Source organism: Tursiops truncatus, chromosome 12 (genome assembly GCF_011762595.2).
Source record: "Tursiops truncatus isolate mTurTru1 chromosome 12, mTurTru1.mat.Y, whole genome shotgun sequence".
Taxonomy (NCBI): domain Eukaryota; kingdom Metazoa; phylum Chordata; class Mammalia; order Artiodactyla; family Delphinidae; genus Tursiops; species Tursiops truncatus.
This window is the reverse complement of record NC_047045.1, coordinates 89128247-89144596: the sequence shown is the minus strand read 5'-3', so window position 1 is coordinate 89144596 and position 16350 is coordinate 89128247. Positions and strand designations below refer to the sequence as shown.

Sequence of the window (16350 nt, the reverse complement as noted above, 5' to 3'; positions counted from 1 at the left end):
ATGTCCAGACTCACCAACCCTGCCCCTACTTACCTAGCAACACATCCAGGCATCCATTTTGAGAGCAGTTTGCAATCCTTAGTTATTAGCAATGATGACTGATAAACAGCCCCGTGCCCCATTCTACTTTCCGGAGACAAAGCAGCATTTGGAAACAGATCTCAATGGTGAGCCAGTGCTGTCCCCACTCTGCGTCTCCTAGGAGGTGTGGGGGGTCGGGGGGGGAGTAAGAATTACAGTGACAAGAAGGAGGGAAACTGCTGGAAAGTATGTCTTAGTTTTGAGATTAGGAAAGGTGTTGATGCGAAGGTGGAAAAACATTTGCCTGAACTTGTCCCCCTTTTTTCTCCAATACTTAGGCTGTTTATTGGGGTCCCTTTCTCTCCAGCCCATTTACTGGAGTAGGGCTTTGCAAAGCCGTCTCCTAGCAGCCGAATGCAGAAGGCCCATTCATAGTACAATGGACGGAAAGGAAAGAAAGAGCTCGGTTTGTTTAAACTGCCTCTGTCTTCATTCACAGCCCGATGTCCGTCTGCATTGTGACACCCACAATGGCACTAAGGGACTCATTGTGACCGAAAACAAACCAAAACAGAATACGGGATGCTAAGATAAAAGAGTCACGCAACAAAATCGCTTAAAAAAATCTAAGTCGCACATCTGAGATTTATGCTACCTTTTGGCTGTGTGGCCTATTGACCAGTGTTTATAATGACCATCAGAGTTTAATAAACAAAAAGATAAGTGGGAACTTGTACATTTTCAAGGCGCTTCCACGGAGAGGATGGGTATGCTGGGCTGCTTTGGAAGCTGTTTAATAATCATCGTTCTTTGTTTGCACAGCATTCGGGAGCCACCCTCGCACGTTGCGCTTATTTTCCTTCTGGTACACAGGCCCTGGCGGTGCCCGTGTGGCCAGGCAGCATCCCCCGCACAGCCGCCCCCGCCCGCCCCCAATCCCACCTCCACCCCCTGCCCCGACCGACATCAGATGCTGCAGGAACCCACGCCCAGTTCAGCAGGCAACAGGTGGAAGGTTGAATAGCTTCACACGTTTTTCGGGAGGGGGTGGGGAGAAAGAGGAAAAAAAGGAGGGCGGGAGGGCAGGCTTTTGGGAGCCGATTTAAGGATTAGATCAGATGTTATTGCTAGTGAAAAATTAAACAGCCCGGTGCTCTGGGGAGTGCAGATTAATATATTTAGTGACTGTGCGCACAAAGGCCGCTCATTGTAGCCACGTCTGAATGCCTGTGAATAGGATGGAACATATGCGGCCTGTCACCGCAGGTGCCCACATCTGTTCCTCTGCGGGCAGATGCTCGCAGAAAGGAGGTGGGAGGCGGGGAAGGACGGCGCAGTCGCGCAGGGCAGCTCGGGTCCGGCTGGGACAAGCGGGCGGGGCGGCCTCCTCGCGGTTCCGGCCCGGCCCGCGCCCCGCCCCGCGGGCCGGGTGATTGACGGGCGCCGGGACCGGCGACAGGTGCCCGCGACCTCCGGATGGGGCGCGTCCCGGAGCGAGGCCTCGGGAGGGCCCGGGTCGCTCGCACCGCCCTTTCTTTCCCATCCTCATTGTCTGACACGGTCACGGGCCGGCGACCCCCAGGTGGGGCCGCGCCTCGGTGCAGGTGACCGGGTGGGCCCCCCCCACACCGCCGCACGCCCGGCGGCCGGGGGTGACCCGCTGACCTGGCCCTCCCAACCCGGCGCTCATGCCCCTGCGGCGAGTGCCCGGCCCGCCGCCGCCACCCCCTCCAGGCAGCCCTCCGGAGCGCCCACTGGCGCCGCACCCCCTCCAGGCAGCCCTCCAGAGCGCCCGGCCCGGCGCGTTCAGTCGGGGGCCGCTCGGGCGGGTGAGCGGAGCAGCTGCGCGGTCATCCGATCGGGACAAAGGCGCCCGGAGCCGCGCCAGGTAAACAGCGCTTTGTCATGGAGATGAGCGCGGACCGCCGGGCAGATGATCCCGGGGTCGGAGGAGCGGACTCCGCGCCGCCAGCTGAGCCACGCGACCGCCTTTCTCATGCAAACCAGCGCATGCCTCCGCAACCCCGGCCCGCGCTGCGCCCCAGGGCGCGGGGTCCCCGCTCCGGACCACGTGGCCGGGCCGTCCTTCCTCCCTACCGCGGGTGTCTGCGCTTGGCGGGTGGAAGGGAGGGCGGAGGGGAGGCGTCAAGCCCACTGGGTCTTCCCTGGGCTCTGTCCTCCGGTACCGGCGCCCTCCGCCTCGCGCCAACCTGCCGCCCACCAGGAGTGGTCCTGGGCGCCTGCAGGCCGCCCCTCCCCCGAGGGAAACGTCCCAGGGAGGGCAGGGGAGGCCGAGCTGTGGGGCCTTCCTTGGTGTGCCGCGTAGCGTTTATCCTTAGCGAGAGGGAAGCCCCGGAGCCTGAATATAAAAGCTAGATCTGCCCCTCTTTCCCGCCGTGGACAAACGGATGGCTTGGGTTAGGATGTATCTTCAACAGAGTGATCCGGAAGGAACTTGATCAGGTGCAAACACACCGTGTATACATTCGGGTCAGTGCGTCCTGTAAATGTTCACGTGTCTCTGGGGTTCTGTCCTTAAGAAGAAGTAAGGGACCATCCATCACAGCCACCCCGCGCGGGTGAGGTTGTACCCGCAGATGTCTGTGGAGCTTCCTGTGTGCGAAGCAAGCAGGCCAGTTCCTCTGCTCTTTCACCCGCTGAAGGATTCCAGACCTGTGACTGATGGGGAATGGGCAGAAGGGTGTGCTGGTGGGAGATGGGATGCTAATGCCAATGAATAAACTTGCTTTAGGTTCCCGTCATCATCTTCTTCTTTTTCAAGTAAGCTGGCATGTTTGATCAACACCAGATTTGCTGCCTGGAAGTTTTTCATTTTCTTGTTCTGAACAAGGACCCTAATTCTTCTTAGGAAAAAGAGAACCTCTCTGTTGGGTATACAGTATTCAGTTGGTCTAAGAAAACACAAACCCCACTCAAGTCTCCAGACTTGTTTACACAGAAAACTGAACCTGGGGCTGGCCTGGAGTCTGGGTCCTGTTCTGGGCATTGTTTACTGCAATCTGCCCAAGCCCTCCTCCCCCGCCACACACATACCTCAGGGATAGAACCTTTCTTTGGGCAAACGGGGATGGAAACAGGATGGGGCTGACCACAGTGTGAGTCACACTCACTGCTGAGGACGGGCATATTTAATCTGATAAAATGATGGTCGTGAGCTTTTATTCCCAAGTGGCCTAATAAAATGATGGGGAAAATGATCAGGGTCGCCAACAAGCAGAGAACTCAGCTGTAGTTGGTGCGGCTGTGGTTCTGATTATACAGCTGAGCCTACCCTGGTCATTGGGGTCACTCGGGCTATAAGCTCTGAATGCCCGGCAAAAATAAAACACCAACACCAGGTGGTAAATCCCTCTCCCCACTCCTGTGTCTGATGTATTGGGTGCCTTCGAAGCCCTAATGAGCCTCACTTTGTACAGTAAATTTGCTGAGACATCAAAAAGTATTTAAAAGAAAGTTTCCTGCTTTTTCCTAATGAGCAAGGTGAGGATTTATGGTGTGTGTGGGAGGAGGGAATCTGGCTGCTAAAGCCAGCACGGGGGCAACTCTGTTTAACATAGTCGAGCTTAAGCTCCCTCCTGCATTTAGGGGGTTCAGAGCGATTAGTCGCAGGAGTATACAGACATGCAGTTAGGGAGTGAAAAAACGCCATTTGGTTTGGAGCAGATGGCTGGCTAGGGGGCTGATGGCGTCTAAAGGCGTGTCATCCCCCTTCAGCCTGAATCCCTAAGGGCTCCCCTTGTCTTCCCAATCAATGAAAATTAAAGTGCAAAGAAAGGATGAATAGTTGGACCTCGAGTCTCTCCTTTGTTCATCTCAGCTACTGGTGTGCAGGAGTTAAACTACAACAGACTCCTATAGAAACACTGAAGTTAAACAGTCTCCCGTTAGCTCAGCTTTGAAAGGGAGAGGGGGAGAGGGCCCAACGTGGGGTGGGGGGAAAGAGAGAGAGAGAGAAGGAGAAGAAGATGGAGAGAGAAGAGGAGGAAGAAAGTAGAGGAAAGAAGAGCCGGAGGAGGAGGAAGGGCAAGAAAAGGGCTTTCTGCTTGATTTCCCCAATACAGAATTGCGTGGCATAAATTAAGTTGGAAAAGAATGAACGCTTTGGGCAGGATTCTGATGGATTTTACGATGCCTTTCAGTTCCGCTTTGCCGCTGTAATCGAGAAATCTGTGCCATGTCAATTTAACAAATACTTGATACTGAGGCGGGTTTGTTAAAGATTTGGGGCAAGTCGTTCCCCCCCCCCCAAGGTTTAAGCCCTTGGGCGTGGAACTTTTTATTTCCAGTTTTCTAAACAGGCATTCAGATGAGCCTGTTTCCCACTTCCATTTTCTAATTAAAAGGTTCCCTATATTTCATTTCTTACCGAAATCTACTCTCAGTCTGGAAGCACAGAGGATTTAGAGTTCACATTCCTTTCTTCTTTTGGCCTCTCCTGCTCCTGGAACCCTCTTACCTCTCTCCCCACCACTGTCTCTCTCTCTCTCTCTCTCTCTCTCTCTCACACACACACACACACACACACACCAGCTTCCATGCAGTAGGGAGCAGAGTTCTCAGAAATTAGCTTTCAGAGGAAACATGGATGTAGTGAAAAAAGGATGCTGACACTAGGTGGCAAGATTAAATTAGGATTCGCACTGGCCCAGCCCTGTGGTGATGCAGCGAGTCCTCGAAAAGTCCACAGAGGGCGGCCACGCTGGGACTGCCACCGTCCTGGGGGCACAGGAGGTTTTGAAGTCTCCATTTGTTGTGAACCAAACCGTAGGGGGTTCTGGTGGGGTCCAAGCCTGCCTTTCTCACCTCAGCCTTAAACATTACATGCACATTACTTTCGATTAATTCTTTGCTTCTCTGGCATCAGTGGAAAACCTACAATCTGTCCTGAAGGTATTTGGGAGCCTGTTGCCTAACAGCTGGAGGGATGGCCATGAATGACTTCAACTGATTACTTTGGTATTTGAGAATTTGCCCTCTTCCCGTGCATTACATGGTACACTGTGATCTCAACATCTGCCTCAATGAAAGTCACACTTTGCCACACTTGTTCCCACTAACAAGGCAGCCGTAGCACACCTAGAGCAAGGCCCTTGCGGCCAGGCGCCCTGGGGCCCTGCTGCCATCCAAGTGACATGTACTCCAACGCTCACACTGCTCGTCCTGGAGGAAGCTGCCCTAGGTGTTGGGGGGAGGGGGGAATAAAGGAGGAGCAGAAGGGGGTGGGAGAGAGACCTCGAAGTGCGCCCAGCAAGAAGCTGGATGCCGGAGTAGGAGTCCAGGCCCCACCTTAACTCTGCATTGCGCCCGCAACCATGAGAGCAATTTAGATAGCTCATTGTGTGATAACGTGTGTTCTCGGCCCTCCCAATAAACTCATTTCCCTTAAAAAAAAAAATGAAAACAAAAGTTCTAGTGTCTGATGGACGTGTAAACCCTAATAAGGTGATGGTTGTGCGAAGGTTGCGGGTTGAGTCGGCCAGGCTAGAGGGTCTTTAGAACATGTGCCGGACATTGTTGCAGAGGCCGCGGCGCGCGCGGAGGGGAGCTCTTTCTCTCCGCATTGTGCGGGGAGCAGGTGCGGTCTGCATTACCATACAGCTGAGCGCACAAAGAGCCACTGATTCAGCCTCGCACAATAACAGACTGCCTTAATGACAGCCACGCGAACGACACACACCAAACTCACTTTTTACCAAGCAGAGGGAGGCCGAGGGGGGAAGACACAGGAGAAAGGGGCCGGAGACCCAGGAAAGGTGTCGGAGGCCGAGAATAGCGCCCGGAAGGGTGCGTGTGTGTTTTTGGGGCGGAGGGGGGGCGGTGGTTTAAGGCGTCAGGATCCCGGGCGCTAGCCGGACCCCGCCCCCCAGCGGCCGCCGACCAGCGCGGGGACACCCCGAGCTCGCGGCAATAGGGTCCCCGGGGGCGCCGCGCTCGCCCCTGTGTTCCCAGACGCAGAGTCGCCGTCCTTGCCCGGAGACGTCTGGGTGTCAGACCTTCCCAAACTTCCCGAAACTGCCGCTGCCCTCTCGCCACCCTCTGCCCGCCGCTCAAGCCTGCCCCCTCCCTCTCGTGCCCGGTCCCCCGCCCTGGAGACTCCTCCTTAGGAAGAGGCTGCCCGGGAGAAGGGGCGGCCCACCGGGAACTGGGCCTCCGACTTCGCCCCCGCCGCCAGACCCCGGCCGCGGCGCGCAACAGGGACGAAGGCGGGCGCCGCGGCGACCGGAGAGTTCCCGAGGCCGGACGCGGCCTCACCCGCCGGGTGGCTCACGGCAGGGCAGGGGCGCAGCGCCACCCCCGCGGGTCCCGGGGCCTCTGCGAGCCTGTGGCCGGGAGGGCAGCGCCGAGGAGCCCGGGCGGCGGCACCAGCCTCGGGCGCAGAGGGGATTCTTGCGGTGAACGTTTTACAGGAATGTAAATGAGTGCGTTTCGTGCGGTGGGGGGCTGGGGGCGGGGGCAGGGGAGGGCCGGGGGCGGGGAGGGTGGGGGCGGGGAGGAGGGTTGCACATTTTACAGCTCACTGACCATTTGGCGATCCATTGAGAGGAGGGTTTGGAAAAGTGGCTCCTTTGTGACAGCTCTCGCCAGATTGGGGGGCTGCTCATTTGCATCTCATTAGCCATGCGGGCGGCCGGCGGGATATAAGGCGGCGGCGCGGGGCGAGCCCGAGCCCTTGCGCGCCCGCGGAGCCCCGGCCGGCGCCGCACCAGACGCACAGCCTGGCGCGCAGCCTCCGCCGGGACCCGGTCCGGGACCCCGGGTGTTGACCTGGATGGCACTGGCTGGGTCCCTGGGAAAAACTCGGGTCCAGGGCGCTCCCCGGACCGCGGCCGCCGAGTGAGCTGGCCGGGCCGCACCCGCGGGCGCTCCGCCGGCGCCGGATTACCGCCTCGCGCGTGGGATTTCCAGACCCCGGCTCGCTAATCGGACTCGCGGGGAGCCCTGCAGCTCGTCGGGAATTGGGCTGAATATCTGGACGCTTTCTCTCCTCTCTTTTTTTTCTTTCTTTCTTTCTTCCTTTTTTTTTTTTTTTCTGCGAAGAATCTTGAGACAAAACCAGGAAGCAGACGACCCCTACCTACTCGTGGATTGGAAGAAAGAGGGGAAAACCGAAAGTTGCCGCGCCAGAAGCAATCTCTCCGGGGAGCCTTTTTTTTTTTTTTCCCCCTCGTGCATCCCCGGAGCCGCAGTCGCCTCCGCAGGGAGGATCTAAGGAAACTCGGCCTCCGAAAGAGCCGGAGACGGACCCTTGAGGAAAGAAGTCCGGATAATCCCAGCCCGAGGCAAAGCGGCGGCGCTTTCCTGCCCGCGCTCCTGGAGACACCTTCCTCCCCGAGCATTCCCTGGCGATTTCAGAAGAGAAGGGGGACGCGAGGAGAGCGAGCGCGGCCGGCGGTGCACCATGGGCCGGCGGTGCGCCCTGGCCCTCGCCGTGCTCTCGGCCCTGCTGTGCCAGGTAAGTTGCCAGGCGGGGTCCTAAGGGCCGCGCCGTCAGGTAGGCTGTCAGCGGGGCTCTCCGGCTCCCTGTGGCGTCAGGTGGGGGGGGACCCGGGGCGCGGGCCGCGCGGGGGGCAGGGCCCGGGGCAGGACGCGGCCGGGCGGGCTCCCCGCGCCTGGAGCCCCACGCCCTAGCCTCGCCCGCAGGTCTGGAGCTCCGGGGTGTTCGAGCTGAAGCTGCAGGAGTTCGTCAACAAGAAGGGGCTGCTGGGGAACCGCAACTGCTGCCGCGGGGGCGCGGGGCCGCCGCCGTGCGCCTGCAGGACTTTCTTCCGCGTGTGCCTCAAGCACTACCAGGCCAGCGTGTCCCCCGAGCCTCCCTGCACCTACGGCAGCACCGTCACGCCGGTGCTGGGCGTCGACTCCTTCAGCCTCCCGGACGGCGCGGGCGCGGACACCGCCTTCAGCAACCCCATCCGCTTCCCCTTTGGCTTCACCTGGCCGGTGAGCGCCGCACCTGCGGGCGCGGGGCGGGCGGGGCGGGCGGCAGGTGGGCAGGGAGGCGGCCGCCAGCCCTGCTCCGGGGCGCGGCGGGGGCGCGCGGCTGGGCCTGGGCAGGTGGGCGCCGCGGTCCGCGGGGGCCTGGGGCATTGACTCCACGCCCGGGTGATCTGCAGGCGGCGGCGGCGGCGGCGGCGGCGGCGGAGGGGAGTGTGGGAGGTGACAGCCGGGATAGAGTGAGGCAGAGAGGCTGAGGACCTGGGACATTTCCGTATCCGGTCTCTGCGCCTAGCCCCCAAGTTGAACGGGCCCCTTCACTTGGGAAAGTTCTAGTTCCCCAGCTCGTGGACTGGCTAGTTGTTCAGTCGCCCTCGCAGCCTGACAGCCCCCAGGCCCTCTGCTTGGCGCCTTCCCCAGGAGACTGCAGACAAGCCCCTCCAGCCCCGCCTGCTGCGCGCAATCGTTTTTCCTTTTCTTTTTCTTCTTCTTTTTTTTTTTTTTACTGCGATATCCTGTATTAACAGGCTGAAAAAACACGTCAGGAAACCACTCTTTAAAAAGTTCTTCCATTTCCTTAAGGAAAGTGAAATCAGACAAGAGATGTACAGAGACCCCCCCACCCCCACGACACACTGCACACAGACCTGCGACGACTTGGTCGTCCCGAAAGCTTTGATTCTTTTTTAAACATTTCTGGTTTATCTTCTGTCTCCTCCCCCTTCCTCCAGGGAACCTTCTCTCTGATCATTGAAGCTCTCCACTCTGATTCTCCTGATGACCTCGCAACAGGTAAAAACAAACCAAAACGCTCCCAAACTGTGCAAACTGCGCCTCCAGTTATTATGTATTTGAGTTCGGAGCTCCCCAGAGACAAACGTCTGCATCTTTCATTCTGCAAGTTACTCCGGAAGGCTGAGGAGAAGAGCCTTCAGCCTCCTTGCCCAGCATCCTTTCCACCTCCCTCACTCCCCGAGCCTCTGGGTTCCCAGTCAGAACCAACAGAGCATCCTCTTCCTGCAGAGAACCCGGAAAGGCTCATCAGCCGCCTGGCCACGCAGAGGCACCTGACGGTGGGCGAGGAGTGGTCCCAGGACCTGCACAGCAGCGGTCGCACAGACCTCAAGTACTCCTACCGATTCGTGTGTGACGAACACTACTATGGGGAAGGCTGCTCCGTCTTCTGCCGCCCCCGCGACGACGCCTTCGGCCACTTCACCTGCGGGGAGCGAGGGGAAAAAGTCTGCAACCCTGGCTGGAAAGGCCAGTACTGCACTGAGCGTGAGTCCCCGCGGGGGCCGCCGCTGCCTCAGTTTACCCTCCCCAGGCCTGCTCCCCCACCCCCACCCCCGGCAGTGGGGACGTATTCTCTGAGCTGCTGGCATCTTGGGGTTTTAGCCCCGGAGAGATGTTCTGGTGGGGAAACCGGGGCCAGGGAACCAGAGAGATTTGCTGAGACCCCACAGTTAGCCAGTGGCAGGTTGGGGTCAACTTAGACGTTTCAACTTCCGCTATGGGAAGCTGCCTTTCTTAATCAGGGAGGATTTGGGACACAGGGCCAGGGGTCAGGAAGTAAGCCTGAGGGAAGGGAGGGAGGAAGGAAGGGAGGAACAGAGAGGAGGCTGTGTGCAGGGCGTGCTTTTACCAAAGGAGTTCTCTTTGCCCAGACAGCTTCTCATTGAAAAGTGCTTCATTTTCTCTCCGGAGTTGGTGTGCTTGGCCCGTTTAAAAACACTCCACTGTTCACGACACTTTCACTCGCGGGGTCTATGGACGTGGGTGGGTGTGTTTCGAGGCCTGGGCCTGCCAGCCCTGCTTGTCCTGCTTGCGGGATGCTCACGTAGTACCCTGCCTGGGAGGGGGGACATACCTTTACAGAAGTGACTTAGGCCCTGCCTGCCGTAGTTCTGTATTCTCCAGGCAGGCAGGGTAGCTGCACAGGTGCAGGGGGCATAGGAGGGTTGTGAGGACCGGCTGGCTCCTGGGCCTGGTTCAGCTGGACCCCACTTGCCTCACTGCCACCTCGCACTCTAGGTGTCAGGTGGGGTGGGTCCTAGGGCTTCCCCAGAAACCCCAGGGAACCTTGCTTCCGCCCCCGAGCCTGGGAACCTTCTCTGGCAGGACAGAACCTCTCGCCGGGAGGCGCAGCTTCTCAGTTTGGATTTGCGCGTACCTGCAGTGTCATCGTCGCTCAGCCCGCACAGCTTTCCACAGCTCCTCTGAGCTCGCCTTGGCCTGAGCTGGCTCTGTTGTCTTAAAAACTTGTGGAGCGGCTTGTTAATGAGTTTCATAACCAGGAGAAGGGAGCCAGCTGAAACCTCAGCCTCCAGCCTCCCCACCCCCTCCGGGACCTCTGGCCGGCCTGCCGCCTCCCTCCTGGCTACCCTCCCTCTCCCTCACCGTGGGGTTGCCATAAACTTAAACTTTTTTTCTTCTTATTCAAACACTGGAGTCTGTCCCCGCCCCCAGCTCGCGCGTGCCATCGATTAGATCTCTCCGGGGATAGGCGGCTGGGACGCACGCCTGTTCCCATTGGTGGAAAGGGTGCACGTGTGTGTGTGTGTGTGTGTGTGTGTGTGTGTGTGTGTGTGTGTGTGGTGTACACGCTGGGGTGTGTGTGAGGGGTGGGGGCATGGGGGGCGAGGGGGAGGCCGGTATTGTTGCACTGGGGCAGCTGCTGGGAGAGAACAGACAATAGAGCAGCTGTCTTGCCCTGGTACTCTGCATACCAGCTGTCCACCCTTATCTACACACACACTTTCTGGGTATTAAGAGGTGGAGCTTTGTGCATAGAATTGGGAAGTGGGGGAGGAGGAGGGGGAAGGACTTCTGACCCTCTCTTAGAAGAAAAGGGGCCGGGTGTGGGGGGGGCTTCCGCGCTCTTTTGTCCTGGAGCCGCTGCGTTAAGAAGAACGCCCCTCCTGGGCTGAGTAAAGTCCGCGTGGCTACCGGGCAGGACGGCCGACGCCCGGGGCTCGGCGAGGCTCTGTGGCGGAGCTGGGCACGGTCTGTAGCCCTGTCGTGCTGGGGGCCACTCTGGTGGGCTTGACGCTGTGCCTTTTCTTCTCGCAGCCATCTGCTTGCCGGGGTGCGATGAGCAACATGGGTTTTGCGACAAGCCAGGGGAATGCAAGTAAGTTTGCAAGAGCTGCTTTTTTCTTTTTCTTGTTGTCCTTTTACACCTAGCGTATTAGTAAAGCATCTCTAGATGTGCTTTTGAAAACCGCAGGTAAGATTAGCTGGTTGGAGGGAGCTGTTTTTCTGTGTTTCTACTAAATAAATACATGGACGGGCATAGGGTCAAGGGCTGTCATCCATCTAAGCTCCTCAGTGGTGTGGAACTTACAGATGCAGATTTAAAAAGAATTGGCACAGAAGAAGAGAGAGTTTAGTTGGTTCTCAAACTTCGCAGCACATTAGAATTACCTAGAGATGCTGCCCCGGTTGGCCCTTGGACCCAGAGTCAGACCCTCTGACGTGGGACGAAGGCATCCACGTGGTTTAAAGCTCCTGAGGACGGTCCAGTGTCCTGCCTCATTTGAGAACCAGCGGTGTTGATGCTGTTGGAAGACAGTCTCTCGTGATTGGGAAAGGTGTTGCTAGGAAGCCGGTAGCGTCAGCGTCCACTGACTCTGTCCTCTCCTCCAAGGTGCAGAGTGGGCTGGCAGGGCCGGTACTGTGACCAGTGCATTCGGTACCCCGGCTGTCTCCACGGCACCTGCCAGCAGCCCTGGCAATGCAACTGCCAGGAAGGCTGGGGGGGCCTTTTCTGCAACCAGGGTAAGCCTCCTGTCCCCCGCCAGGCAGCCTGGCTTCCCGGGCTCTGTCTCAGGGAAGTACGGTCTCCCGAATTTAACCCTGGGCCTCCCTTCTCCTCCTCTTCCCGTCTCCACCCTCACAGACCTGAACTACTGCACACACCACAAGCCCTGCAAGAATGGGGCCACCTGCACCAACACGGGCCAGGGAAGCTACACTTGCTCTTGCCGGCCTGGGTACACGGGGGCCAACTGCGAGACGGAGGTGGACGAGTGCAGTGCCAGCCCCTGCAGGAATGGAGGGAGCTGCACGGTGAGTCTGGCCACCGTGGGCTCTCCTGCCGAACCGGGAACCCTGGTTTGAGACAGACCGTGTGGGTCCCTCGGAACGACGTAGGAAAGCTTTCTTCATCTTCTCCATTACTCAGGACCTCGAGAACAGCTACTCCTGCACCTGCCCGCCTGGCTTCTACGGCAGGATCTGCGAGCTGAGTGCCATGGTGTGTGCCGACGGCCCCTGCTTCAACGGGGGACGGTGCTCGGACAACCCCAAGGGAGGGTACACCTGCCGCTGCCCTGGGGGCTTCTCTGGCTTTAACTGTGAGAAGAAAATGGATTCCTGCAGTTCCTCACCCTGTTCCAATGGTAAGGGGGCCGCCTGACCCATCCGAGACGTTGTCCAGTGGTCCACACTGGTGAGAACGCGTCAGAAGCGCAGAGTTTAGTTTCAGGCTGAGTTCATCACTTTGTGAGTTGCCTTGCGTTTCAGAAGCCCTTCCGTCTGAACAGTGAGAAACTGTTCATAGACATCTCATCCCCGAGTCTGGAAGCACCCAGGGAGCTAGGAAAGCAGGCAGGGGCGTTCCTTGTCCGCAGGGCCCGGCGCAGGTGGAGACGCAATGACCTGCGCGCCGTCCTGCGGCGCCTCGGGTGCCCGAGACTCCGAACATCAGCGGGTCAGCCCCAGCGCCAGCCCAGCCACTGCGCTTTTGGAGGGAAGCCCAGCTCTGCTCTGTCACCAAGCAGAGCCGTCTGCTGCGAGGATGTATGGTCTCCATGAGTGGGGGGGGGCGCCCTAAGCAAACTCACAGAGGGGGAAGCTGGGCCCCAGGCAGGCGGGACCATTCTGGAAGCGTCTGGAGCTTCTGCGTGGGGTGTGATAATCGATGGAGAGGAATCAGCTCGCTTTGCTCTCCATGTTCTGTACAGAAGGTGTGGCGTCCTGGGGTCAGGCTCTCTCTCCTGTTGGTTTCCAGCCGCTGAACCAATAGAGCAGTGGGTGCTTCATGTCTAGAGAGGAAGAATAGGGAGGTTTAGCAGGCTTGGCTCTGGAAAGACAAAGACCAAACCCCAGCCTCCTCCCTCCCTTCCTTTCTTCGTTTCTCTTTCTTTCTGTTTCAAGTCTTACTTGTCACTAACTGTGTAACTGTGGGCGAGCACGTCATCCTCTTTAAGCCTTGGTTTCCTCATCTGTAAACTGGGTCCTTTGTTGGCTTGCTGTGAAGGCGAATGCAGCACTGTAGGCGAAGCGTTTTGCACGGTGCATGTCAGGAGGTGTTAGCCTGTATTTTTTAGGTGATTTATGGAGCTTGACCAGAAACCCCACCCCGGCCCTCGCCGTGGGCCTGTGTTTGATGTATGTTGTCTTAAGCGGTGGCCTCTGTCCGGTCTGCCCCTGTGTCTCTGCTTTGGTGTGTGACGCAGCGGCCGGGGCAGCACGTGCTTCAGGGCATTTTCTGGGTGACAAGCCGCTGCCCTTGTCCGTGTCCCAGGTGCACAGTGCGTAGACCTTGGCGATGCTTACGTGTGCCGCTGCCAAGCCGGCTTCTCTGGGAGGCACTGTGATGACAGCGTGGACGACTGTGCCTCTTCCCCGTGTGCCAACGGCGGCACGTGCCGGGACGGCGTGAATGAGTATTCCTGCACCTGCCCCCCCGGGTACACGGGCACAAACTGCAGTGCCCCCGTCAGCAGGTGTGAGCACGCACCCTGCCACAACGGGGCCACCTGCCACGAGCGGGCCCTCCGCTACCTGTGCGAGTGCGCCCGGGGCTACGGGGGCCCCAACTGCCAGTTCCTGCTTCCCGAGCTGCCCCCGGGCCCCGTGGTGGTGGACCTCACCGAGAAGTACGTGGAGGGCCAAGCCGGCGCGTTCCCCTGGGTGGCCGTCGGCGCGGGCGCGGTCCTCGTCCTCACGCTGCTGCTGGGCTGCGCTGCCGCCGTGGTCTGCGTTCGGCTGAGGCTGCAGAAGCGCCGGCCCCCCGCCGACCCCTGCCCGGGGGAGGCGGAGACCATGAATAACCTGGCCAACCGCCGGCGGGAGAAGGACATCTCTGTCAGCGTCATCGGGGCCACGCAGATCAAGAACACCAACAAGAAGGTGGACCTGCACACGGAGCCCGGCACCGAGAAGAACAGCCTCAAGGCTTGCGACCCCGCCGTGGGCTATAACCTGCTGCAGGACCTCAAGGGTGCCGCTGCCAGCGGGGAGCCCCACAGCAAGCGTGATGCCAAGAGCCAGCCCCAGGGCTCTGCGGGGGAGGAGAAGAGTGCCCCGACCCTCAGGGGGTGCGTGCTACGGGCCCGAGGGGACAGGCGGGAAGGCCAGCAGGGGGGAGGGTGCCCGACCCTCGCGGGGTGCCTCGGGCCAGGCCGGGCAGGGGGACCAGCTGGCTGTGTTCCTCCAAGCTCTGGTCATTGTACTGTTCAAAAATGTTTTCACGTGTTGACTATGGATGTCTTTCGTTTCCCTTCTAGTGGAGAAGCAGCTGAAAGAAAAAGGCCGGACTCTGTGTACTCCACCTCGAAAGACACAAAGTACCAGTCGGTGTACGTCATATCCGAGGAGAAGGACGAGTGCGTCATCGCAACTGAGGTCAGCGCACGGCTGCCCGACCCACCCTCGGCCCGGCCGGGTCGGAACCGGGCCTATGACTTGCGCTAACCTCCCCTCTGTCTCTTGGCCCCCCTAGGTGTAAAGTGGAGGTGATGTGGCGAATTCCCGTTTCTCTTAGAATAAGTGAACTTCCAAGGATATCTGCCCCGACGATGCTGCTGAGAGGAGCGGAGGTGCTCGTGACTGCTGCTGGGAAGCCAGGTCCTCTTCCTGCCGAGGGGGCGGCCGGCAGGCGTTCCAGGCGCCTGTCGCACTGCCTTTTAGGACGTTTCCATTGCACTATGGACAGTTGCTTTTAAAGAATATATATTTAAATGAATGGACTTGATCACTACGTGAGAAGCTCGCACTGCTTGGAGTGTATATGTTGGATTCTTATGAGCCAGTCTTTTCTTGAATTAGAATCACAAACACTGCCTTTATTGTCCTTTTTGATACTAAAATGTGTTTTTTCTAGGTGGAAAAAAATGTGCGTTATTTTTTGGATTTGTAAAAATATTTTTCATGATATCTGTAAAGCTTGAGTATTTTGTGATGTTCATTTTTATAATTTAAAGTTTTGGTAAATATGTACAAAGGCACTTCGGGTCTATGTGATTATATTTTTTTGTATATAAATGTATTTATGGAATATTGTGCAAATGTTATTTGAGGTTTTTTTTTTTTTACTGTTTTGTTAATGAAGAAATTCCTTTTTAAAATATTTTTCCAAAATAAATATTATGAACGACATCCAGAGGTGTACTTACTCACCCCGCGTCAGAGCAGACTTTCACTCATACTCGTCCGAAGCCGTGAGGACAGAAACGGCCTCTGCTTTTCTGTTTCCCAGGTCTTTGCATAGTTTCATTGGATTGATGAAAAGCAACTTTCCTCGCTCCTCTGCCCACCTCAGAGAACCCTCCAAGGTCACTGTCAGGAGAAGGAAGGGGCGGGCGCGGTGCTGCTGGTCGCTTGATTCCCTGAGCATCCCCTGAACTGCACGGAAACCTGAGGGCTCTTCACGTCCGGTCAGTGCTGAGAAGCCTCGGAGCTGGTCACCTTCCATCGGAGCCTTATTTTTATCGGGACTGGAACAAAGCCTCATTTTGGATTAAATACCCACAGAGCACTTTAATGTCGTCATGACAAAGGCTTTCGGTCCTCGAGTAATACTTATTCATTGATTTGTGGGTTTATCTCTAGCTAATTGAAAAGAGTTAGTTGCCTCCTAATTCAACCACGGTTGCCATGGGACAGACAACAGCAATGATAAAAACACTCTTCTTGGGTGGTTACTACCTCCATGTGAATTATCTCATTAATCTCCGAGATAGTAGCTTCCTTACTCCCATTTTATAGCTGAGGAGACTGAGGCTTGGGGAGGTGAAGGTACTTGCTCGGGGTTGGTAAGTGGCAAAGTCAGCATTCAAGTCTGGGCAGTCTGGCTCCAGACCCTGGTTTGATCATTATCTGTCAGAACTCAGCTTCTTATTGAGAACGACAGGGATTTAACAGACCACATCACTGGTGCCATTCAGTGGTCAGCTCTCGAGGACAAGTTAGTGTTGGGGAAAAGTGCTTTACTCCCGGGGTCAGAGGGGAACAGGCAGAGGGCTTAACTAATGAGAGGGAAGAGGTTGCCTTTGTCTCAGTGACTGTGATGAATTTATTCCATCGGTCGTTATTGTACAGTCAGAAATTCTGGACTCTTCCTGCGGAGGAGACACAAAGCGTGTTGTG

At 57.6% G+C, this 16350-nt stretch overlaps 1 protein-coding gene across 3 annotated transcripts; it reads left to right on the top strand.

The window, feature by feature from the left end:
* The first annotated feature begins 5912 nt into the window (after positions 1–5912).
* DLL1 (delta like canonical Notch ligand 1) lies at positions 5913–15360 on the top strand. 3 transcript variants are annotated; one of them, XM_073789866.1, is made up of 12 exons: positions 5913–6453; positions 7081–7495; positions 7684–7980; positions 8706–8766; positions 8998–9255; positions 11047–11107; positions 11624–11754; positions 11876–12045; positions 12161–12377; positions 13505–14300; positions 14490–14607; positions 14705–15360. In XM_073789866.1, exons 2-12 carry the CDS (start codon positions 7442–7444, stop codon positions 14708–14710), a joined length of 2169 nt encoding a protein of 722 aa, XP_073645967.1. In that variant the 5' UTR covers positions 5913–6453; positions 7081–7441; the 3' UTR covers positions 14711–15360. The 3 variants fall into 3 exon arrangements, with proteins under 3 accessions (XP_073645967.1, XP_073645966.1, XP_033692501.1); XM_073789865.1 differs by having other exon boundaries at positions 5913–6461; XM_033836610.2 differs by lacking the exon at positions 5913–6453 and having other exon boundaries at positions 6530–7495.
* The last annotated feature ends 990 nt before the right edge of the window (positions 15361–16350 follow it).